The sequence below is a fragment of the Corythoichthys intestinalis genome, chromosome 14 (assembly GCF_030265065.1).
Source record: "Corythoichthys intestinalis isolate RoL2023-P3 chromosome 14, ASM3026506v1, whole genome shotgun sequence".
Taxonomy (NCBI): domain Eukaryota; kingdom Metazoa; phylum Chordata; class Actinopteri; order Syngnathiformes; family Syngnathidae; genus Corythoichthys; species Corythoichthys intestinalis.
Window position 1 is genome coordinate 8632396 of NC_080408.1, and position 25058 is coordinate 8657453.

The 25058-nt window shown below is 39.0% G+C and overlaps 3 protein-coding genes across 3 annotated transcripts in view; all 3 read right to left on the reverse strand.

Moving 5' to 3' along the window:
• LOC130929904 (E3 ubiquitin/ISG15 ligase TRIM25-like) overlaps positions 1-3708 on the reverse strand; it is a 42404-nt gene extending 38696 nt beyond the window's left edge. The window contains exons 1-2 of the mRNA XM_057857523.1: positions 3036-3708; positions 31-126 (exon numbers count right to left, since the gene is read on the reverse strand). Coding sequence (XP_057713506.1) covers positions 31-126; positions 3036-3632 — 693 coding nt within the window. The 5' untranslated portion in view covers positions 3633-3708. The remainder of the gene's footprint in view (positions 1-30; positions 127-3035) is intronic.
• A 1573-nt stretch (positions 3709-5281) lies between these two features.
• si:ch73-52e5.2 (protein THEM6) lies at positions 5282-15310 on the reverse strand. Its single transcript, XM_057856854.1, has 3 exons — positions 15162-15310; positions 8933-9437; positions 5282-6422 (listed from the first exon to the last, which is right to left on the reverse strand). Exons 2-3 carry the CDS (start codon positions 9431-9433, stop codon positions 6312-6314), a joined length of 612 nt encoding a protein of 203 aa, XP_057712837.1. The 5' UTR covers positions 9434-9437; positions 15162-15310; the 3' UTR covers positions 5282-6311.
• Positions 15311-15810: 500 nt separating this feature from the next.
• LOC130929926 (protein THEM6-like) lies at positions 15811-23203 on the reverse strand. The gene is made up of 3 exons (XM_057857567.1): positions 22759-23203; positions 19083-19587; positions 15811-19017 (listed from the first exon to the last, which is right to left on the reverse strand). The coding sequence occupies exons 2-3, from the start codon at positions 19581-19583 to the stop codon at positions 18910-18912; spliced, it is 609 nt and encodes a 202-aa protein (XP_057713550.1). The 5' UTR covers positions 19584-19587; positions 22759-23203; the 3' UTR covers positions 15811-18909.
• Positions 23204-25058: the final 1855 nt, after the last annotated feature.

Consider the following 25058-nt stretch of genomic DNA (forward strand, 5'->3'; position numbering starts at 1 on the left):
TGTGACGATTGGCGAGCAAGTTTGACTCACGTTGAGGGAGAAGATGGTTTGTCTTAGCTCCTGAGATTCCTTCTCTAGTTTCTGGATGCTGCGCTGAAAGTTCAACTTCATCTCACCGAGTTGTCTCTTTGGACCATAACAATAAGACAAAAATATAAGGCCACATACCTAATATACAGTGAGGAGCACAGACATTTTATTATGTAGACCAAACTCTGATAAAAAGATGATGAATTAGTTCAAAAGTTCAACTCTTTAGCATTCAGAAACACTAAAAGAGATGAATAAAAACTAGGGCTGTCAAAATTATCGCGTTAACGGGCGGTAATTAATTTTTTAAATTAATCACATTAAAATATTTGACGCAATTAACGCACATGCCCCGCTCAAACACAATAAAATGACAGAACAGTGCAATGTACACTTCTTACTTGTGTTTTTGGGAGTTTTGTCGCCCTTGGTGCGACTGATTTCATGGGCTTCAGGACCCATGAGCATTGTGTAATTACTGACATCAACAATGGCGGGCTATTAGTTTATTTTTTGATTGAAAATTTTACAAATTTTATTAAAACGAAAACATTATGAGAGGTTTTAATATTACATTTCTATAACTTGTAGTTCATAAAAGACAAATGTTAGTACAAGTTTTTCTATCCACGGATCGCTTTAACGGAATGTTAATAATGTTAATGCCATCTTGTTGATTTATTGTTATAATAAACAAATACAGCACTTATGTACCGTATGTTGAATGTATATATCCATCTTGTGTCTTACCTTTCCATTCCAACAATAATTTACAGAAAAATATGGCATATTTTATAGATGGTTTGAATTGCGATTAATTACGATTAATTAATTTTTAAGCTGTAATTAACTCGATTAAAAATTTTAAACGTTTGACAGCCCTAATAAAAACCATTGTTGTGGTGTGGTTTTTGGATCGAAACAAGGTAAGTACACGATAATATCTCCTTAAAGATAGGGTTTTGCTGTTTATTTATTTATTTTTTTTTTTTTAAATGCCCTCCTGTTCAAAATTTTTCTTCCCCCAGAAAATAAGTTTCCAACGATATATCACACATGCGTATAGGACTATTTTGAAATTTGGCCAAATTGGGGGTCTCAGAGCGGAACTTAAAGTCACCTGAGTGTTTTCTGCCATATACAAATGATTAAAAAAATAGTCCCTTGCCCTTTATTGTTGCCTTTGATTTTTGTGAATACTACATGAACAAGACGAAATCCTAGTTTAGATCAAAATGACCCCATTTTAGGAGTTTTTCTTGTTCAAAATGCACATACCCTTGGATACATCATCTTTTAAATACTCACATTTCCTTCAGTATTTCTGTGAAAACTAGAGATGATGCCGATCGATCGGGTCCGATCACGTCATTTTCAAAGTATCGGAATCGGCAAAACAATATCGGACATGCCTTTTTTTTTAAATATATACTGTATATTTTTTATTAATATTGTTTTCTAATTGTATTTAACGTTACAGACATAATATGTTACACTCATCCAGAGTCTTTAGTTTAGGCATAAGGTAGGGTTATCAAATTAATCCCAATATCAGCGGTAATAAGTTTTTTTTAAAAAATGTATCACGTAAAAATATTTAACGCAATTAATGCATGCGTTGCACGAACCACTCACACATTGTCGCGCTCAATCTGTAATGGCGCCATTTTACCTATTTAAAGAGATATAAGGCAGCGTGAAATGAGTAGAGTGAATTTTGGCAGCTTTTGGAGCCTTTTTTTAATTGGCTAAAGCCTTACAATCCCTCTTCCTACGATTAGAAATATCGTGGTAAGCAATGTGGGGAAGCAAGGTAGTAATTGATCTTTTTCTTAACACCCTATGTTATTACCCAACACAGAGAAGATATAGACCCTACCCACCGACGTCACAAAATCACGTGATCGCTGTATTGTTCCGCCCCATTGTCCGTCATTTTGTGTGTATCAATGGTCTCAATTGATCGAGCAATTTATAATGCATTTCATGGAAGACCCGGTGCTTTCGGATGCCGTAAACTCACGGGATGTGTTGCATAAAAGGCGTTACGTGGAAAAGCTTCGTTCTATACAGTCGCTAGATCGATATTTGATGCCCAAATCGATATTTTTGCTACCCTGATATCTACAATTATCTTATCCACACAAAATCAGCATATTCTCACGAAAGTTTGAAAAACTTTAAGAGCTTGGAGGCTTATGAATACTTCGTTGCCGGTTGGGTGAAACAGGTCCTCGTCCACGAAAATTCGGCAGGAATCTATCTTGTGCTTGGACAGGTGAGTTAAGAAATTTTCAATTCAAAATCTTTTGTTCTTGCTAACATCCACTGTCAAGTCTAATGTATTTCATGTCATTTGTCAATGGAGCTAGGGCTTTTAATGTTTATATGGTTTAGCGATAGCACTCTCATTACATACATACGTGTATGTTGTCGGCGATTAGACTAGCAATGATCTTAATTGTGGTTGTCAGCCCAAAACCCTCTAAATATATATTAAATGCATCTTACCAGATATAAAATGACTACTACATAATCTGTGGTAGTCGTTTGGAGCCCAGTTTTCTCGTCGAATTGCCGCAGTCAATCTCGCTCTCCTCTCCGGGTCTCTCGGAATACGGTAAAACTTCAAGTCTCTCCGTCTATCTACTGTTTTCGCAACCGACCGCCACACACGACTTCACCATTTTGATTATTAATGTTAACGAGCAGAAAAACACGCCATAATAGGAGGAATTTACGAAGCGCTAATGCATTAACATGACGAGTATACGGACAACATGGCGCGGGGGCGTGGCTGTGACGTCACGTGAGTAGGGTCTATATGATCCGGAAAAATTATTGGGAAGGATTGGAATTGAATCGGGAGCAAAGAAAAAAAAAAAAAAAAAAAAGCAATCGGATCGGTAAGTATCGCGATCGGCAGATACTCAAACTAAAACGATCGGGATCGGATCGGGAGCAAAAAAAAAACATGATCGGAACAACCCTAGTGAAAACCATACCTGCTGCAGCTGTATCTCCACCTCTGTCAGTACAGTGTCGTGTCCCTTGTGTTCGTCTGTGAGACACATGGAGCAGATGCACTGCTTGTCCGTACGGCAGAAGACCTCGAGGAGCTTATCGTGGCGCGCGCAGAGGCTCTCCTGGAGCCTCTTGGAGGCCGAGACCAGTTTGTGCTTCATGAACACGGCCGAGTCGTGGTGCGGTCGGACGTGCAGTTCGCAGTATGACGCCAAGCAAACCAGGCAAGAGTTGACCGCCTTGTTCTTCCTACCGATGCATACGTCGCACTCGACGTCGTCGCCCTGCGCCAGCGCCGGGCTCGGTTGCTGCCCCCCCGACACCTCCTGTAGTCCGCTCCGCTTGAATCGGTCCACCACGTCGGCTAGCAAGGTGCTCCGGGCGAGGGCCGGCCTCGGGTTGAAGCTCTGCCGGCACTGAGGGCACATAAACACCCCGATGTAGTCGGCCTGGTCCCAGTAGTTGCGAATGCAGTCGGAGCAGTAGCTGTGGCCGCACGGGATGGTCACCGGGTCCCGCAGGACGTCCAGACATACCGAGCAGGTGAACTGGTCCTTGTCCAGGACTACCCCAGCCATTCTTTACTCTAGCTGGAACCTGACGTGGGTAGCAAAAACACGACGACCCTAGTGAAAGACGCTTTGTTTGGCGGAAATGGCCTCACACCATGAGCGGAAGTTGACACGGTTTTTAATGAAAACGTTTTTCTTTTTTTTTCTAAAGAGCGTGTAAAATTATTTTCTGTTGAAATGAATGCAAAAATAATCTGTTATATAACATTTAACTGTAAATAACGACAAATTTAGTGGAGACTAGAAAAAAAAAGAGGACTCTCATCTGGCAGGCGGAAACAGGTATCACACATAAACCTAGATGCAAAAAAGATGGAATACGCGGCGTTAGTAACTTGCGGCCATCTTGAAACAGTACTTTTTTTAAGTAGACGCTACTGCAGGGAATGTGAGTTTGATTTTTTGGGGGGGAGAGATTATGTCTATTTATTTAAGTGTGCAGTTAATTTCAGAGGTGGGTAGAGTAGCCAAAAATGTTACTCTAGTAAGTGTAGCTTTACTTCTGAATAATATTACTCAAGTAAAAGTCCCAAAATTTACTCAAGTAAAATGTATTTGTTGAAAAGAATACTCAAGTAATGAGTGACATTGTGAGTAACTGCTTACAATGTCATATATTTTTAAAGTAATAAAAAGTAATTTTTTTTTTTTTTCAGCACTTCATTTACAGGGGTTGGACAAAATAATGGAAACGTCTATCATTTTGGCATCATAATCATTGAACATAACTGTCAAAGAATGGCATGAGAGACATTCTAATGAAGTTGAGCATCTCATATGGCCAGCACAAACCCCAGACCTCAACATTATTGAAAATTTATGGTCAGTTTTAGAGAATCAATTAAGACGTCGATTTCCACCGCCATCGTCTCTTCAAAGAATTAGAAGGCACTCTAAATGAAGAATGGCTTAAAATTCCTTCAGAAACAATTCACATGTTGTATGAATCAATACCTCGAAGAATTGAGGCTGTAATTGCCGCAAAAGGCAGACCTACACTATATTAAATTAGTTTTTGTTGATTTTTTTAAGGTGTTTCCATTATTTTGTCCAACCCCAGTATATGAACTGTTATTATACTGTACCATAACCTATTACATGACCATATTAGGCCAAAAAGTTGATACAAAAATCATCAAATTCAGAGCACAACAACACTCAAACATCACCCGTCCAAAGAGCACACGTGCCCTCTAGTGGAGGAAAAGCATTGTTACCTTTAATTGGTATAATGGAGTCATGTGGTTATTGTTTCAACGTCTCATTAGTGAAACTGAGACAGCCACTGTCGGCATCGCTGGCAAAAATAAATATGTAGCATAAAGAGGAAAAATGTAACGACTCTAGTGTAGCCCAAAATAGCGAAGTAAGAGTTGTGTTTCTTCACAAATCTACTCAACTAAAAAGTATTGCGTGGTAAAGCTACCCTAAGAAGTATTTTTTTTCTCAAAAAACTTAGTAAATACTATAACGGCGTAAATGTAACATGTTACTACACACCTCTGGTTAATTTACCGCATTCGACGTTAATGAAAAACCAAGCCCTTTTTAAATAATTTCAAAGTTGTTTTTATTGAATACCACTGACACAATATAACCGAAAAGTGATGGCAGCATAAGTAACTAGCGGCCATCTTGAAGCAGTGGATTTTTTCAGCAGAAGCTGCTGCAGAGAATGTGAGATTGATTTTTTTTTTTTTGGAGAGGGCAGGGGTGGGGTTCTGTATTTACATATAGGTATGCAATGAATTTACTGCATTCGACATTAATAAAAAACCAAGCCGTTTTAAAATAATTTCAAAGTTAAAGTTGTGTTTATTGAATACCACTGACACAAAATCTCCAACAAGTGATGGCGGCTGCCCGGTTGGCTCATAGCGCGCATTTCGCATCTAGTTCTATATATATACATATATATATGTCATATCTATAGCTGGAAAGTGGTTGAGTGACAGTTGCCAAAACAATACATAAAAATGTCGACCATTCACGGATTGAAGGTGCATTCTATTTCTAATGGTATTAAATACAACCTATTGCTGTACATGATTCATTCCATAAATAATTTAAAAGAAGCCTACCAGTGTAATGACAACTAACCTCCCATGCCTGGACCACCATTCAATAAGTGCATTGATAACATTACATCAAACCCATACATCAAATCCCCCCCAAAAAATACATTAATTTGGTCATAATTAAATGCAAGGTTTCAAAATCATTCATATCTATCATTTATTGTTTCACAAAGTTGCCCGCAACATTATATTATACAAACCCCTTCACTCAAATCAGCCTTAACTCATTGGCTGCAACTGACGACAATATAAGTCAAATCTTCCCTCCCGGTTAAATGGCTTTGACTTCTCTCGCCGTTATCGAGATAAATAAATTGACAACAACAAAAATGTTTATCCCTTTGAGATAACACAAGAAAGCTGCTTTTGTGCACATTTTTTTTATCAAGTATTGTCAAACTAACATAAAAAAAATATAAAATCCAACATTGTCCTTTTTCAAACATACACAGATCTACATGCCTGTATGACCGCATCTTATGGTACGATCGCATCTCGTAAGTATGATATATACACAAATGAGGAGAAAAAAAAATACAGCAGTAATGAGGTGAATGTAATATCATCAGACCTAATGGGGGCTACAGTGTTGGTGATTTGAGCGCATTCACTGCTCTTTCTTCTGCTCCAGTCCGCTCTCAGCCCTCAGCGCTCGGCTGTTGGCTGAAATAAAGTTGATCCAGTGCTTCACGTCTTCGCCCAGCGGAGGACATTCAATCTGGTGACACACAAAACCCAAGTCTTTATTGACAAAAACATAACTTAGAGCAAAACTAGTTAACTTTTTAGTTTTGGTCGATTTTAGTCACTCAGGCAGGGGTGGACTGGTAATCTGTAGCTTCGGGAGGATCACAGAACGGCCGCTGGCTGTCCATCGGGCCGGCGGCTGCCATATACACTTGCCGGCCACTTTATTAGGTACACCAGTCCAACTGCTTGTTAACATTTAATTTCTAATCAGCCAATCACATGGCGGCAACTCAATGCATTTAGGCATGTAGACATGGTTTAAGACAATCTCCTGCAGTTCAAACCGAGCATCAGTATGGGGAAGAAAGGTGATTTGAGTGACTTTGAACGTGGCATGGTTGCTGGTGCCAGAAAGGCTGGTCTGACTATTTCAGAAACTGCTGATCTACTGGGATTTTCAGGGTTTCCAGAGAATGGTCCGAAAAAGAAAAAATATCCAGTGAGCGGCAGTTCTGTGGGCGGAAATGCCTTGTTGATGCCAGAGATCAGAGGAGACTGGCCAGACTGGTTCGAGCTGATAGAAAGGCAACAGTGACTCAAATAACCACACATTACAACCAAGGTAGGCAGAAGAGCATCTCTGAACGCACAGTACGGCGAACTTTGAGGCAGATGGGCTACAGCAGCAGAAGACCACGCCAGGTGCTACTCCTTTCAGCTAAGAACAGGAAACTGAGGCTACAATTTGCACGAGCTCATCAAAATTGGACATTAGAAGATTGGAAAAACGTTGCCTGGTCTGATGAGTCTCGATTTCTGCTGCGACGTTCGGATGGTAGGGTCAGAATTTGGCATCACAACATGAAACCATGGATCCATCCTGCCTTGTATCAAGGGTTCAGGCTGGTGGGGGTGGTGTAATGGTGTAGGGAATATTTTCTTGACACGCTTTGGGCCCCTTGGTACCAATTGAGCATCGTTGGAATGCCACAGCCTACCTGAGTATTGTTGCTGACCATGTCCATCCCCTTATGACCACAATGTACCCAACTTCTGATGGCTACATTCAGCAGGATAATGCGCCATGTCATAAAGCTGGAATCATCTCAGACTGGTTTCTTGAACATGTCAATGAGTTCACTGTACTCAAATGGCCTCCACAGTCATCAGATCTAAATCCAATAGAGCATCTTTGGGATGTGGTGGAACGGGAGATTCGCATCATGGATGTGCAGCCGACAAATCTGCACCAACTGTGTGATGCCATCATGTCAATATGGACCAAACTCTCTGAGGAATGCTTCCAGCACCTTGTTGAATCTATGCCACAAAGAATTGAGGCAGTTCTGAAGGCAAAAGGGGGTCCAACCCATTACTAGCATGTTGTACCTAATAAAGTGGCCGATGAGTGTATACACTATCCTCTATGATTATCTACAGTTCGCATCCAATCCGACAGGTGGCAGCAATGCGCCTGGCTGTTAACCGCCAATCTGATAGGAGAAGAACGAAGAAAGCACAGAGTAGCCTACTTTGGTAAAGCCTTACTCCTTGTGGAAGCAAAATAGCGACGAGCGTGGATAAACAATATGGATAAGGGTGGCGCGTAGAAGGTTAGAACAACCGAGAGGATGCCCGGGATGCCAGGCGCTGGACGACCGAGCAGAACAACCGAGAGGACGCCCGGGATGCCAGGCACTGGACAACCGGGCAGAACGACCGGGACCACCAGTGCAGCGGACGATGTCATTGAGTCTGTGCTGCTCGCCGAGCAGACCCCACAGAGGCTTAAAAAAAAATCCATCTTTATGAGACAGGCGGCAATGAGGGAAAAGTTTACCCGGCTGTCGCGGCCACAACAGCGCCATCTCAGTTAGTTATGTGTAAATAAATTGTTACTTTGCTATCCAAAGCTCTACTTGTCTTGTTGTTTCTTTTATTTTGTAAAAGGAAAACATTATTCAGATGTTTGGGATGTAACTAAAGCAAAAAAAATAGCTGTGTTAAAGCCAAAGTTATGTTTGAAATGTATGCTTTCACAAAAAGCTCAATTTCTCCGTTTTTTCATGAGAAATTGGAAAATTGCTCAAACTAAGCTATTTTCTAATGCTGATTTCTAAAGAATGGAAAAATATATGAACTAACTTTTTTCTCTGCTGAAAAACGCGAGTCTAATCTTTCTTTTGGTGGGTTCCATGTTTATATAGCAATAGAACAGAATTTTCTGTGGGCTTTGCAAAATCTGTCAAAATCCAGTAAAACGGGCCGGTGAAAATGGCTGGGAGTGAATGTGTTAACAGGCACTAAGCCAATATTTACAGGAAGTGAACCCGAAATGCCGCCAAATCGAAAGGAAGGGACCCCGAAATCCCACCATACCTACCGGAAGTGACCCAATGTGAACAGAAAGTGAACCCAAAATGCCTCAAAATCAACAGGATGTGACCCGATAGACTATCCTGTACATCGATGCTACGATTGCATGTTCTCCTCCTATCTAACAGTTCGTGTTTAACTCCAGCAGCAAATGACAATCACCTTCTTTTTGCAGACAAACTCGACGATCTTCTCAGGGCTGCTGTGCACCACGTTCTGCCGACAGAGCAACACGGCTGACACGAAGCCGTCCTTCTTGGACACGAAGCGCTGCTCCAAGTAAAAAGCCTTGTCGTCCCAGCCCAGCACTCTGGTGTGGATCTCGAACGTCTCGCCGAATGCTAAAGAGCGCCGGTAGCGGATGGTGGAGGCCCCCACCACCATCTTGGCCCCCATTCTACACAGGGCAATGAAGAGCCCGTTGCGCACGTAGTGGTGAAAGCGGGCAAAGTCACACTCGCGCAAGTATCGAGAGTTGTTCATATGGCCCTTGAAGTCCACGTCGTGCGGGAGGACCACGCCGTCCACTCGCTGCTCTGCCAGTACGTCCCCTATTCGCGGCTGGAACAGGGTCTGGATCAACACTTGCACCCCCCGAAGAAAGTACCACACGTCCACAGTGCAGAAGAGCACCAGGAGGCCTCCCAGCACCATCAGTAGCATGTCTCTGGAACAACAAAACAACAAGAAATTTCTAAATTATAATAACCTAGTAAGAGAGTTAACGGTAGGGTTGTTCCGATCATGTTTTTTTGCTCCCGATCCGATCGTTTTAGTTTGAGTATCTGCCGATCCCGATATTTCCCGATCCAATTGCTTTTCTTTTGCTCCCGATTCAATTCCAATCATTCCCGATAATTTTTCCCGATCATATACATTTTGGCAACGCATTAAGAAAAAAAATGAATAAAACTCGGACGACTATATACATCCAACATACAGTACATAAGTACTGTATTTGTTTATTATAACAATAAATCCTCAAGATGGCATTTACATGATTAACGTTCTTTCTGTGAGAGGGATCCACGGATAGAAAGACTTGTAATTCTTAAAGGATAAATGTGACTTTGTATATTGTGACTAAATATTGCCATCTAGTGTATTTGTTGAGATTTCAGTAAATGATACTGTAGCCATTTAACTATTCTGCCCAAATGCATGATGGGAAGTTGCAAGATGTGCTTGATATGCTTTTGCACACTAACAGTATTTACAATAATTAAACCAATTATGTGTGTTTAAAACTAGGTGTTATGATTATGTTTTCTCATGTAACAGTCTATTCGCTTGTGCTTTAGTGCTTACACAATGAAAAGAGTAAGGTTTTTGTTTTTAGTAAACGTCACCATAATGTTTCATTCTGGTTTCTGTTCTCAGTCAATGATACCATAACAGCTAAACGAAACTCACGCATGTGCATTGTCAATAAAACACGCGACCCCCAGGGAGGGGGCTGAGAGGGGCTTGTTTTGAGCAAGCGTGCTGCACTGTCAACCCTCTCCCTGGTGGCCACCGGTGAAACTCAGGATTCCGTCTCCTGTCTGATCCTTGTCTTTGTCCTCCTCTAGGTCTTTATTATTTTGCTAGATACAAGTAAGTTTAGACCTAACAGAAGTGCAACCATGACTGTGCGTAGTGGTACCAATTGATATATCTTCTCTGCGTTGGGAAATACATAGGGTGTTAAGAAAAGATCAATTACTACCTTTCTTCCCCACATTGCTTCCCACGATATTTCTAACCGTAGGGAGAGGGATTGTAAGGCTTTAGCCAATTAAGAAAAGGCTCCAAAGGCTGCCAAAATTCACTCTACTCATTTTACGCTGCCTTTTAGCTCTATATATTAGGTCAAATGGCGCCATTACAGATTGAACGCGACAATGCGTGAGTGGGTCGTGCAGCGCATGCGTTAATTGTGTTAAATAATTTAACGTGAATTTTTTTTTTTTAAATTAATTACCGCTGTTAACGGGATAAATTTGATAACCCTACCTTAAGCCTAAACTAAACTAAACTCTGGATGAGTGTAACATATGTCTGTAACGTTAAATACAATTAGAAAACGATTTAATTAAAAATATATATATATATGCGTTAAAAAAAGGCATGTCCGATATTTTTTTGCCGATTCCGATACTTTGAAAATGACGTGATCGGACCCGATCGATCATCTCTAGTTAACGGTATTTGTATTCAACCCATTACATCACGGTACGAGCATCTCGGTTCGGTGCAAGCAGTCAGTCTTTTATCATTACTAGAAAAGTTAAAGTGCCTATGACAGCAAAGAGCATGCTGTCAGGGAAATTCAATTTGAACTCCGAGACAAGTGTTAACTCGACAGCTCGATGAGAGAAATTAATCAGACCCAGCCGAGGATTGCCTGCTTCGAAGACTATATAAAAACTTGATATGCAGTGGGGCAAATAAGTATTTAGTCAACCACTAATTTGTCAAGTTCTCCCACTTGAAAATATTAGAGAGGCCTGTAATTGTCAACATGGGTAAACCTCAACGGGCTCGAAAGAGAATAGAAATGCTTCTGGGTAATTTATTTTTCAGATGGCTTACAGTGGGGAGAACAAGTATTTGATACACTGCCGATTTTGCTGGTTTTCCCACTTGCAAAGCATGTAGAGGTCTGTAATTTGTATCATAAGTTCTCTTCAACTGTGAGGGACGGAATCTAATACAAAAATCCAGAAAATCGCATTGTATAATTTTTAAATAATAAATTTGTATTTAACTGCATGAAGTATTTGATACATTACCAACTAGTAAATATTTCGGCTCTTAGTTCTTTTTTAAGAACCCCTCCTGTTCTCCACTCATTACCGGAAGTAACTGCACCTGTTTGAACTTGTTACCTGTATAAAAGACACCTGCTCACATGCTCAAACAAACAAACTCCAACCTCTCCACAATGGCCAAGACCAAAGAGCTGTGTAAGGACATCAGGGATAAAATAATAGACCTGCACAAGGCTGGGATGGGCTACAGGAAAATAAGCAAGCAGCTTGGTGAGAAGGTAACAACTGTTCGAGCGATTATTAGAAAAAACTTGTTCTCCCCACTGTACATGTTCATTCCATGTTAATAAATCATCAATTACTACTCCTTGTGTTCTCTAACTCGCTGGATTGTCACATGGTTTATTTGTATCCTTGAGACCTTTTTTTGCCAAATAGCATATATTTTGCTTTTTCAAGATTTAGAGATAATTTATTAGCATTGAACCATTGCTGCAGCGTATTTAGTTCCACGTTTATTTGCATATGTATCGTAATTTTTGCACTATTAGGCGCACCTGACTATAAGCCACCACCCAAGAAATTTGACATGAAAACAGCATTTGTTCATAGATAAGCTGCACTGGACTATAAGCCGCAGCTGTCCTCACTGTATTATGGGATATTTACACCAAAAGATGACGTTAACACTTTATTTGACAGTGGCATTGTAGGATGTCATAAGACCAAATGAACCACCATGAAGCTTTGAACATTGCTTCAAGAACCTGCATTTGGCCATCACTGCTCCCTTGGAGGAGACAGTCAACCTATGCTGCCACCTGCTGTCAACACTGTTGTTATCCAACATGCCTCTTAGCATGCATGCATTGCAGCGCTACACATGTAAATAACAATCAAAATTCATGTTCTGTTTTAATTATTTCTTCAGTTACTGTTCCAGTTTTATTAATTGCTAGTTATGGTATTTGGTAACACTTTATTTGACAGTGGTGCCTTAGGACTCATTATATAATTATAATTATGACACTGTCATAAGCATTAATAAATGCATATAACAGATGTCATTTAGTGTTATCCAGCAAATTATCTCACTTCTGAATGGTTGTAAAAGATCTGAACTGGACATAAATTGAGTTAGTGACATGATTTGCTGGGTGACACTTCATAAGCATTCAGCAATGCCCATGATAATGTCATGTCATAATTATGACGGTCTTGTGACGCCGTTGTCAAAAATGTTACCTATTAACACAAATAAATCAACAAATAAGCTGCACTGGACCATAAGGAGCAGGATTCGAAATGAAGGAAAAAAGTAGCGGCTTATAGTCCAAAAATTACGGAAGTTCCACATTTATTTGCATAGTCAGACCTTTCAGGTCATTCCCTGAACAAAAGATATTGGTGTCGTCCACAAAAAGTACCCTCTTTAGTCGTTCAGAGACCTCAGAGACCTTGTATATATCATTTATATATAGAATAAACAGTTTTGGTCCCAGGACAGAGCCTTGAGGTACGCCGCATGTGATTTCAAGAGTATTTGACCTGTAGCCATCAAATGTTACTAGAGATGTCGGGATGCCGATCGAACGGGTCCGATCACGTCATTTTCAAAGTATCGGAATCGGCAAAAAAATATCAGCCATGCCTTTTTTAAATTTATTTTTATTTTTTTCATTAAATCGTTTTCTAATTGTTCTTAACGTTACAGACATAATATGTTACACTCATCCAGAGTCTTTAGTTTAGGCTTAAGGTAGGGTTATCAAATTTATCCCGATAACGGCGGTAATTAATTATTTTTAAAAAATGTATCACGTTAAAATATTTAACACAATTAATGCATGCGCTGCACGATCCACTCACGCATTGCCGCGCTCAATCTGTAATGATGCCGTTTTACCTATATAGAGAGATAAAAGGCAGCGTAAAATGAGTAGAGTGAATTTTGGCAGCCTTGAGCCTTTTTTTTAATTGGCTAAAGCCTTACAATCCCTCTTCCCACGATTAGAAAATACCCTGGGAAGCAATGTGGGGAAGCAAGGTAGCAATCGATCTTTTTCTTAACACCTTATGTTATTTCCCAACGAAGATAAGATATATCAATTGGTAGCACTACGCAGTCATGGTTCCACTTCCCATCATGCATTTGGGCATGGCTACAGTATCATTTACTGAAAGCTCAACAAATACACTAGATGGCAATATTTAGTCACAATATACAAAGTCACATTTATCCTTTAAGAATTACAAGTCTTTCTATCCGTGGATCCCTCTCACAGAAAGAATGTTAATAATGTAAATGCCATCTTGAGGATTTATTGTCATAATAAACAAATACAGTACTTATGTACTGTATGTTGAATGTATATATTCGTCCGAGTTTTATTCATTTTTTTCTTAATGCATTGCCAAAATGTATATGATCGTGAAAATTATCGGGAATGATTGGAATTGAATCGGGAGCAAAAAATAAAAGCATTCAGTTCGGGAAATATCGGGATCGGCAGATACTCAAACTAAAACGATCGGGATCGGATGGGGAGCAAAAAAACATGATCGGAACAACCCTAAATGTTACATATTGAGATCGTGTCTCCCTTTGAGGTCATGGGTTTTCCAGCAGGACCTTGACCCATAACACACTTCAAAAAGCACTAGAAAATGGTTTGAGAGAAAGCACGTAAGACTTCTAAAGTAGCCAGCAATGAGTCCAGACCTGAATCCCATTCATTCATTCATTCTGAAAATGGCAGTTTGGAGAAGGCACCCTTCAAATCTCAGAGACCTGGAACAGTTGGCCAAAGAATGGTTAAAAATTCCAGCAGAGCATTGCAAAAAACTCATTGATGGATACCGGAAGCGGTTGTTCGCAGTTATTTTGTCTAAAAGTTGTCCTACCAAGTATTAGGCTTAGGGCGCCAATACTTTTGTCTGTCCCATTTTTAAAGTTTTGTGTAAAATGATCTCTTTTTTGTGTGTGTTTTTTCATTGCAAGCAAAGAAATGATGATATTACTACCAAAGCATTTGTAATTGCAATCATTTTCTGGGAGAAATTGAGCATTATCTGACAGAATTGCATTGGGCACTGTCAGGATAAAGATATCTGGCCAATACATCATATTTGTGGAAAACTGGGCCACTATTAAAACCTTTAAATAGCTTCTTTGTAGTGTCCTTTTCGCGCATCTCATATGAACTGTTTGTATACGACTATGTATTGTATACTTTGAATGATGTGTGAATAAACCGAAACTGAAACATTAGCTATACATAAACATACATTGAAAACAATTAATATATTTTTTTTTAAACCAAAGCTACAGGAAATGCATCGTAATGGACTGCCTGTGTACTTGAGTCCTGTAGACAACTTTTTGACCTAATAATGTCTCGAAAACATTTTTTTTAAGTGTATTATCAACGTAAGGTTTAACACATATTCGCTCTAAACCTTGGGCATGGACCACCAGCACGATGCGGCTGGCTTCAGCTAGTTTGCAGCAACCTTCACAGGCGGAATACCGGCCCGTCCTTTGTAAAGCCAACCATGCATGCTCTACCAAATGAATCATTTTGGTTTTTACACTCCAAATGGTTATCGTGGTCTTTTTAGGCCGTCACGAAACTCACCATGCGTTGAGAAGGGAGCGCTAACATCGACTGCGACAGTGCAGAGACGAGAGAAGCCGGTTCAGCCTTGACAGCCAACCTATCGGCATTACTTCCGGGTATGTATGCGTCAGCACCAGGGTTGCCAGATTGGAAAGACAGTGACAGTATTTGCTAATCACATCGGAAAACCTGCCCGGGTCAATAAAAACCACACGTAAATTCAAGAGAATAAAAAAATACGCTTCAAAACAAACAAAAGACACATTGCATGTAGCGCCTTTAAACGTTGTCAGTTTTAGAAGTATTTTGTTGAATACGTCAAAAATGACATGCAGTTCACAACTCATACGTTCCGAGGCGCTAAAATGCCAGTTCAGCTCATCAAAATGAAGACGCTGCTGTAAGCAATAAATATATTTTAAAATCATGTAGGCATACGAGTTTGTTTTCGCTAATCAAAACGGTTGATTTTGATAGCGTCATATTTTGTGAAGAAAAAAAAAAAAGTATATCAATAAATTTATCTCCCGCCCAGTCTTTGAAAATAGCCAACGCCTGTCATTACCTCGAGTAAAGGAAACTAAAGCGGTACTGTAAATGAAAATAAAATTTCCCTTTCTTTTGGTCAGTGTTTCTTAATTGTTGTATTTATTCATTTAATGTTTGCCCTTTAATGGTGACATTTTTCGTTTTCGGGGCTCTGTGTTCACGGCTCATTTGGCTGTAAAACATACGCCAACAACAATTTGCATTACTCAGCAGTCATATTACAATTCACTTCCGCATTCTCGACCAATCATACAGGTGTAATAATCTTCACGGAACCCCGAAATTCCAAAACACCACATCATAGATCAATTTAACGTACCTTTATAGACATGGCTGAACCGCGCTTAAAAAGTCCGTTACACTATTATTGTGACACGATAATTTTAAACTTTACGCTCTTTCTTATTACTTACACTTCAGACCCTTCAACAATATTAATTCTCTCCGCGCCCATTACACGTGAACAAGTCCTCAGGTGTCATTTACATGCGCCTTTTGGGACAAACTAGTGATTACATTTTTATCACGCAACGTTTAGCTATAATAAGAAACGCACGACTTTGAATTGTTTGGTCGTTTTGTCACTTCTTCGAGTTGTGATGACAGACCAGTTGGATGATTACATGTTCTTACAAAGAAAACAATGATGTCATTCGTTTGGGCTACAAATTCATTCCATGGCAAATTTCTTGGCTGTGTTAACATTACGGTTGATGATTTAGGGAGCTTGTGTTCCGTTACGTTTTTATATACTTACGGCAATACAAAAATGAAATGACAAAAACAAATGGCAGAAATTGGGAGTAAATCCCGTGTAGTTTAACAATCAAATTTTAACATTCAAATGTTACAGAGTCCCAACATAAATTAAAGAAAAACAGTTCCCCTCTAAAATTCAAGCATACTTTCGGTACAACATATATAAAAAAGCCCAAAATTATTATTTTTTTAAATTCATAAACTCTTTCATTGCCATGGACTAAACTAAAACAACACTAGGTAACTTTTCAACCTTTATAAAATGTTTTCATATACAGTGGTATGAAAAAGGATCAACCTTTTGGAATTTCTCACATTTCTGCATAAAATCACCAACAAATGTAATATGATCTTTGTCAAAATCACACAGATGAAAATACAGTATTTCCTTTAACTAAAACAACCCAAACATGAATAGGTTTTCATATTTTAATGGGGATAGCATGCAAACAATGACAGAAGGGGGAAAATAAGTAAGTGAACCCTCTGCCTAAGGAGACTTAAGAGCAATTGAAACCAATTTTTACCAAACATTTTAAGTCAGGTGTGTGCTCAATCACTGATGAGTGGTTTAACCCTTCAATGCCTGCAATATGAAGCAATTGTCAGAGAATCACAACATTTGAAAAATAAGGTCTTCATGAAACCTTTTTTTCAAATTTGTAAAAAGTCAAAATGAATATGTGTAATAAGCGCTCTAATATCTATAACCCTTGCTAAATCTGGTTTCTTTTTCTCATGGAACCTGCAGTTGCATATGTTGACTTGCATTCATCATTTTTTTTCTACAAAAAGAAACGTCAAAATTCTTAACTAGTCTCAAAAATTTTGAAATTTTAGGTGTATCAAATGTGATACATTTGGGAATAAAGGGTTAAAGCTGCCTTGCCCACTATAAAACACACACCTGGTAAGACTAGTCTTGATCATAAGCATTGTCTGATGTGCATTATGGCTCGGTCAAAAGAGTTGTCTAAAGACTTGCGATCAAGGATTGTTGATTTGTATAAAGCTGGGATACAAAACCATCTCTAAAAGTCTGGATGTTCAACAATCGACAGTCAGAGAAGTTGTCTACAAATGGAAAGAGTTTGGCACTGTTGCTTCTCTCTCAAGGAGTGGCCGTCCACCAAAGATAACGTCAAGAGTTCAGCGCAGAATACTCAGACATAAAAAAGAACCCTAGAGTGTCTGCTAAAGACTTACAGAAATCACTGGCACAGTCTAATACCTCTGTGCACACATCAGCTACATGTAAAACTATTGCCAAGAATGGTGTTCATGAGAGGACTCCACGGAGGAAGCCATTGGGTTCTAAAAAAATATTGTTGCTCGGTTAATGTTTGCAAAAAGGCACTTGGAACTCTACAGAAGTTTGGGCAAATATTTTGTGGACTGATGAAGCCAAAGTTGAATTGTTTGGGAGTAACACACAACGTCATGTGTGGAGGAAAAATGGAACAGCTCACCAACATCAACACCTCATCTCCACCGTGAAGCATGGTGGAGGGAGCATCATGATTTGGGGCTGTTTTGCTACCTCAGGGCCTGGACAACTTGCAATCATTAATAAAAGAATGAATTCCAAAGTTCATCAGGATGTTTCGCTGGAAAACCTGAGGCCGTCTGTCAGACAGTTGAAACTAAAAATTAGATGGATGCTGCAACAAGACAATGATCCAAAACACAGAAGTAAATCAACTTCAGAATGGTTCCAGAAGAACAAAATACACGTTCTAGAGTGGCCAAGTCAAAGTCCAGACTTGAACCCAATTGAGATGCTGTGGCATGACCTAAATACAGTGATTCATGCCAGACATACCTAGAATCTGATTGAACTACAGCAGTTTTGTAGAGAAGAATGGGCCAAGATTAGTCCTGATCGATGTTCAGCTACAGGAAGCGTCTGGTTAAAGTTATTGCCGCCAAATGGGGGAGCACAAAATACTAAATGTGACGGTTAACTTATTTTTCCCCTTTTGTCGTTGTTTGCATACTATCCTCATTACAAAATGAAAAGCTATAAATGTTTGGGTGGTTTTAGTTAACCGTTTTTTCATCTGTGTGATTTTGACAAAGACCAGCTCACATCTGATGGTGATTTTATGCAGAAATGTGAGAAATTCCAAGGGTTCAGATACTTTTTCATACCTCTGTAACATTTATGATATGTCGACTGATCATTATTTGAATGAAAAACAGGCCAAATCTGGTGCATTTTTCATATTAGCTTGAATTAATTCATTGTTTTTGAGATTTACATTATGCCAAATGCACCTTATAATGAAGTCTTTATGAAACAACATGGATTCATGATTGTTTGCCTTAGGTGCCTTTATTACGATCCTGTCCATTTAAAGTATTTTGCCACCATCATGTAGCATCTATATGCAATTATAATCCTCTTTGTTGATCTCATTTATCGAGGTGTCACTGTAAGAAAAAATAAAGTCCTTTCTTATTTGTCCTTCTCCGGGAGGCCGCTTTCTGCTCTTAGGCTCTGACTGCTGGCTGAGATGAAGCTGATCCAGTGCTGAAGGTCCTCTGGGAATTCGGGACATTCCACCTGCATAGATGGAACCCTCAAGTTAACGTTTTCTTGGCGAATAAGCAACCCTGATGTCATCTTACCTTCCGCTTGCAGAGATACTGCATGATACTGTCCGGGCTGCTACGGAGGACAGTCTGCTTACAGTACATGATGGCGCACACCAGTCCGTCCTTGCTCGACACGAACCTCTGCTCCAGGAAGAAGGCTTTGTCGTCCCACGTCACTACCCGACTCCGAAGCTCATACGCTTCACCGATGTAAAGTGGCCTGCGGAAGCGGATGGTGGTCGCCCCGACCACCATGGAGGCCTTGAGGGCCCGCAGCGCCTTGAACATGCCGTTCCGAATGTACAGCGAGAAGCGGGCAAAGTCACACTCGCGCAGGTAGCGGGCGTTGTTCATGTGACACATGTCGATGTCGCGGGGGGCCACCCGGCCCGTCATGACCAGTTCGCCCGTCACGTCGCGCATCGGAGGCTGCAGCCAGGCGCGGACCACCACGACGGCTGCCCGCAAAAAGTACCACGCGTCCAAGCTGCAGAAGAGAGCCAGGAGGCCGGCGAGCAGCAGCAACAGCCACATCTCTCTGGAGATCAAATTAGGTAATGAGTGCAAGTCATGGGTGTCCAAAATACGGTCCATGGGCCAACTGTGGCCCAGTGCCCAGTTTTTATTGGCCGTCGACAAATTATCAAAATATCATTGAAAATAGTCCGCACAAGAAGCTTGACTTCGGACGACATTCTGTTGCACTTCTCAGCTTCAACAGTAGATGGAGCGAGTCACTTAACCAGTGCCTCTCCGTTAGCTCAAGGCTGAAAATCTGACATGTTGAAAACAATGTAGGAAAACTAGAATTTCAGTATTTTGTTTTACATAAATAATTCCATGTGATAAATTGAGCTTTCTTGGTGGTAATTTAATTCTCTTTGTTCTGCAGTTTCAATAATGTTTTTTTTTTTTCTTCAATATCCTTTAGGGCTTCAGCTATTGATTATTTTAGTAGTCAATTAATCGATGAACTAGTTAGTTCGAATAATCGGATAAGGAACATAAAAAATTAAAATACTGTTTGATACGTGGCAGTGTATCAAATACTTGTTCTCCCCACTGTACACACACACACACACACACATATACATACATACATACATACATATACATATTAGGGCTGTCAAACGATTAAAATTTTTAATCGAGTTAATTACAGCTTAAAAAATTAATTAATCGTAATTAATCACAATTCAAACCATCTATAAAATATGCCATATTTTTCTATAAATTATTGTTGGAATGGAAAGATAAGACACAAGACATTCAACATACAATACATAAGGACTGTATTTGTTTATTATAACAAGATGGCATTAACATTAGTAACATTATGTTAAAGCGATCCATGGATAGAAAGACTTGTAGTTCTAAAAGATAAATGTTAGGACAAGTTATAGAAATTTTATATTAAAACCCCTCTTAATGTTTTCGTTTTAATAAAATTTGTAAAATTTTCAATCAAAAAATAAACTAGTAGCCCGCCATTGTTGATGTCAATAATTACTTACACAATGCTCATGGGTGCTGAAGCCTATAAAATCAGTTGCACCCAAGCGCCAGCAGAGGGCGGCAAAACTCCATAAAACACAATTAACAAGTGGGCATTTCACTATACTGTCATTTAAATCTGTCTGAGCGGGACATGTGCGTTAATTGTGTCAAATATTTTAACGTGATTAATTTAAAAAATTAATTACCGGCCGTTAACGCGATAATTTTGACAGCCCTAATACATATATATACACATACACACATTTATATATACATGTGTATATATATATATATATATATATACATGTGTATATATATATATATATATACATATATATATATACACATACATATATATATACATATACATATATATATACACAGTGCCCTCCATAATTATTGGCACCCCTGAAAAAGATGTGTTTTTTAGCTTCTAATATATGTATATTTTTATTCAAATAATATGGGACTTTAATGGAAAAAAAGGAAAAAAATCCAACCTTCAATACAAGTGCATTCATTCAGTGGGGAGAAAAAATCCCACATAAAGAAAAAAATATTTGACATCAAATAATGTGTATTAGAAGCTAAAAAAACATCTTTTTCAGGGGTGCCAATAATTATGGAGGGCACTGTATGTACATATATATATATATATATACACACACACATAGACGTAACGCAATAAAACTGCAACAAAAATAAATGACATGAACAAAAATATATATTTTAATAATGGGTCAAAATTATTTTTCGAGCACCTTAGACGGTCATTTGCTTTGCATATGATTAAAAAAAATATTTTAAAAATATTTTAAAAAATGATTTTTTTCTTTGATTGAAAATATTTTTTTTTTTTGATTGAAGCAACTTTTTTGGGATTGAATTATTTAGACACAAATGTCCTAATGATAACATGGCCCCAACACAAAAAGGATTGCTTCAATCAAAAAAACTTTTTCAATGAAAAATTAAGTGTTCAAATGCAAAATTTTCAATATCAAATATTTTATCGCATTCCAAAACTTTTTTTTTAATTAAAATTTTTCATTTTTTGATTGAAGTGATTTTCTTTTTGAAAATCTATATTTTTTGAAGCCACTTATTTTTCGATTGAATAATAAAGACAAAAATGTCCTTGCCAAAATGTGGCCCAAACACAGATCAACATTACTTCCAAAAAAAAAAAAAAAAAAAAAAAAAATCAATCAAAAATAGCTTTCACATGCATTTTTTGAGTTTCAAACTTATTTTTGCATTCAAACAATTTTTTTCTTGATTGAAGCGACATTTTTTCGGTTAAAAATATATATTTTGATTGAAGCAACTCTTTTTTTTTTTTTTTTAATTAAAGCAACTTTTGTAAACTTTTTGATTGAATAATAAAGACACAAATCTACCTCCGAATGGCTCCGCCCAGGGGATACAATTTTTGACTGGGGTAACTACATTGGCACGTCACCGGCGGTCGTACCATATTCAATGGATGACGATCTTGGCGAAAATTTAAAATTCCCCTCAAGAATGATGGGAAACAAAAAACGCTCATTGTCAACTTATTATTATAAATATTTTCTTGTAAGTTAATTTTATTGCTGACACTGCGTTTCGGGGTCATCAACATGCCCCAAAATTCAAACTCTGCCTGTGCCCAAATGCCTAAGTTTTTTTGTTTGTATTGCAAGCCTCTTTCAATTTGCATTGGGATAAATATTGGAAACTGTTTCGAAGAGTCTCACTGAAAAATTGCGGAATCTTCTTCAAATCATTTCTTTTTAATGGGGAAATATTAGGGATTTTTTTTTTTTTTTTGACATAATGACTCGAACACTAATAGCTTTTCCCATGATATAGGCAACTCATGCGGAACTACTTCAAAACAGGTCTTGCAAGACGAACAAGCTATAATGTGATGTGAACACACCTCAACACGGCACACATATTCTACAACATTATAAATGACGTTTCTTGATAAACAGTTTGACTGGTTCGCTGATTGACGGCGCCACTATAGAGTACTAGAAATGCACTTCCACATGATTATGAGATGAGATCGTCATGTGGATTGGCTGTGGCTTTGGCAAACGATACTAATGCGGTAACCCATTACAACAATTTAGGAAATGTTTACCTATCCCAAAAGTTGCTCGCTCTGCGAATAACCCGAGTGCACAACATAAAACGTCATTGGTTGCATGAAGCATGAACTCACCAAACAAGTGTCTTTTGCGTAGTAAACTTCAGAAAGCCATACTTTTAAGTGAGGTGTCAGGATAGGGGGTCCGCTGGCAAAAACTACTTCCGTTGCTACCCTTCAACAAAATGCCGTGGAGAATAAGACGATGACGTTCATTATCATATTTAAGCGTCGAGCAACTCCACATAGAGAAGAAAACTGAATATAGTGTGGTTAAACGTGTTAATTCTTATTAGTTATTAGTACGGCAGCGCCATTTTTTATGTGTAAAGACCACTTATTTGACCTAAAACCACACTTCCGGTGTTCGGCCATTCCTTACTACGCGGCGAAACGTCCAACACAATGCTCAGCGCGCATGCGCACATCGGTTAGAAGCGGGGAGTACTCACTATTTTTGTTTTTATTTAGTTATTTAGAACCTTATCACTGCGTCAAAGATACTTTTTGCATGTATTACTCTCTCATACTTTTAACTATTGTGTTTTTTTTTTGTGTTAGCTTTGAAGGAGTTGACCACATTAGTCACGTAGCGTTTTTAAACCGTCCTTATTTGATATAACTTTTTCTGCAGGCATTTTTTTAGTACGTTAATCCTGTATGCATCTAAACAAAGCAAGTTTAGAGCGCACGGTAGTAATTTGGGTGTCAAATTCGACTAATATGTAGTTGGACGTTTTGCCGATGTAAGAGATTTTGGCAGAACACCGGTCTTACCAACCCCGGGTATGATGCCAGAGAATGGCAAGGAAGTTAATTGGCAAAAAATGTCAAGTCATTAAAATGAATGCACTAATGCAATTTTACTTTCGGAAAACAAATAGGGCACTCACATCTCGCTGTCAATTAACATTTCATAATTATCCCATTCAAAACAATGTAAAGTACAAGGGAACGTCCGTTTTTTTTTTCCCCCAGCTATTCTGGGTGTGACATGACAACCGCAAGTGATGATCATGCAGAGTTTTCAAATACTGCACGAGTTAGAGCATGTTGACACATGACATGGCAACAAAGAAAATCTATGGATAACATGCAGGGCCGGCCCAGCCTATACGCAAACTATGCAGCTGCGTAGGGCCCCTGACCACTAGGGGCCCCCCAATCTGGCAATTGTTTAATTTATATTCTATTTTGTTTACTGCAGTTTGCTTTATTTGACTTTTGTGAGTTTTGATACTTGATTACAAGCTTAAAAAACAAGTTCTTCCTTAACTTCTTTCTTTCCTCTTTTAGAAAAAGGTTTGGCGCTGTCTACTGTAAGTACTGACAATCATTTGGGGTGAGAAGTTTGAAGTATGCAGTGCAACAAAATCTGATTAATATACAAAATATGGACGTATGGGTTGGATTGCATGTATGGGTTTCACAGTACACTGTGACGAAATGATGGGCCAAAAATATGGGCCCCTTTGCATTTTTTTTGCTTAGGGCCCCCAAACGGCCTGGGCCGGCCCTGATAACATGCTAGCACCATAGGCGGAATTTGACTTTTGGGCCAGGGGGGCACAACCAAGGACGTAGGTTTGCATAGGGACGGTAGGGACAAAACACTAGCAACGTTTTAGGATGCTGACATTGTCCCCTCCAACTTCCACCACTTCCCATATGTTTTAATTGACCCCATCATTATTAAGTGAATTATTTTCATTATGTTCAGACTTACATGTACCTCTTTTCACTTGCTGAATGTGCCGGTCCATTTTTTTCCTCCAAAACGCACATTTGAATGGCTAATGAATTGGACCCCACAGACACCACACATTAGATATTAAAGGGATCCTCTATTTTTAAGACAAGTAATTCTTAAAAGATAAATGTTAGTATGAGTTATAATAATTTGATATTAAAACCCCTCTTAATGTTTTTGTTTTAATACAGTTTGTAAAATTATTTTAAGTGATAGGTCGCCATTCTTGTTACGTCGCAGTGCGTGACGTCACTGGTCCCGTTGCCGAAATTCCAGCGTGTCACTCGTTAGCTTTCCCAACATGCCGTCAGTTCTACCCTTCCTATTTGAACCAGATCTGAAAAGTAAAGAGCAGGACAGCACTGTCGGTCGTTCACAAGACGAGCTTCAGGGAAAAATGCGTGCAGCAAATACCTGATAAGACAAAAGTTGGGCAAAACTGGTGATGCGAGAGACTGCGGTTGGGAGCGAGAACGCTGTACGCTGTCCAGTTTTATTAGCAGATATTCAAGGTAAGCATATTGCGTTTTCAAACTTATCCCAATATAATTATGTAGATTGTTAGCATCCAGAGCTGTCGTGTGCTTTACATACAGTACAGGCCAAAGAGCACACCTTGTGTAAT

Bases quoted from the DNA above. Each gene is read 5' to 3' on its own strand.
- si:ch73-52e5.2 (XM_057856854.1), bottom strand. From the start codon at position 9,433: ATGCTACTGATGGTGCTGGGAGGCCTCCTGGTGCTCTTCTGCACTGTG. The intron at 6,423-8,932 runs GTGATTGTCATT...GTGTGTCACCAG, and splicing joins AGTTTGTCTGCAAAAAGAAG to ATTGAATGTCCTCCGCTGGG.
- LOC130929926 (XM_057857567.1), bottom strand. From the start codon at position 19,583: ATGTGGCTGTTGCTGCTGCTCGCCGGCCTCCTGGCTCTCTTCTGCAGC. The intron at 19,018-19,082 runs GTAAGATGACAT...CCATCTATGCAG, and splicing joins AGTATCTCTGCAAGCGGAAG to GTGGAATGTCCCGAATTCCC.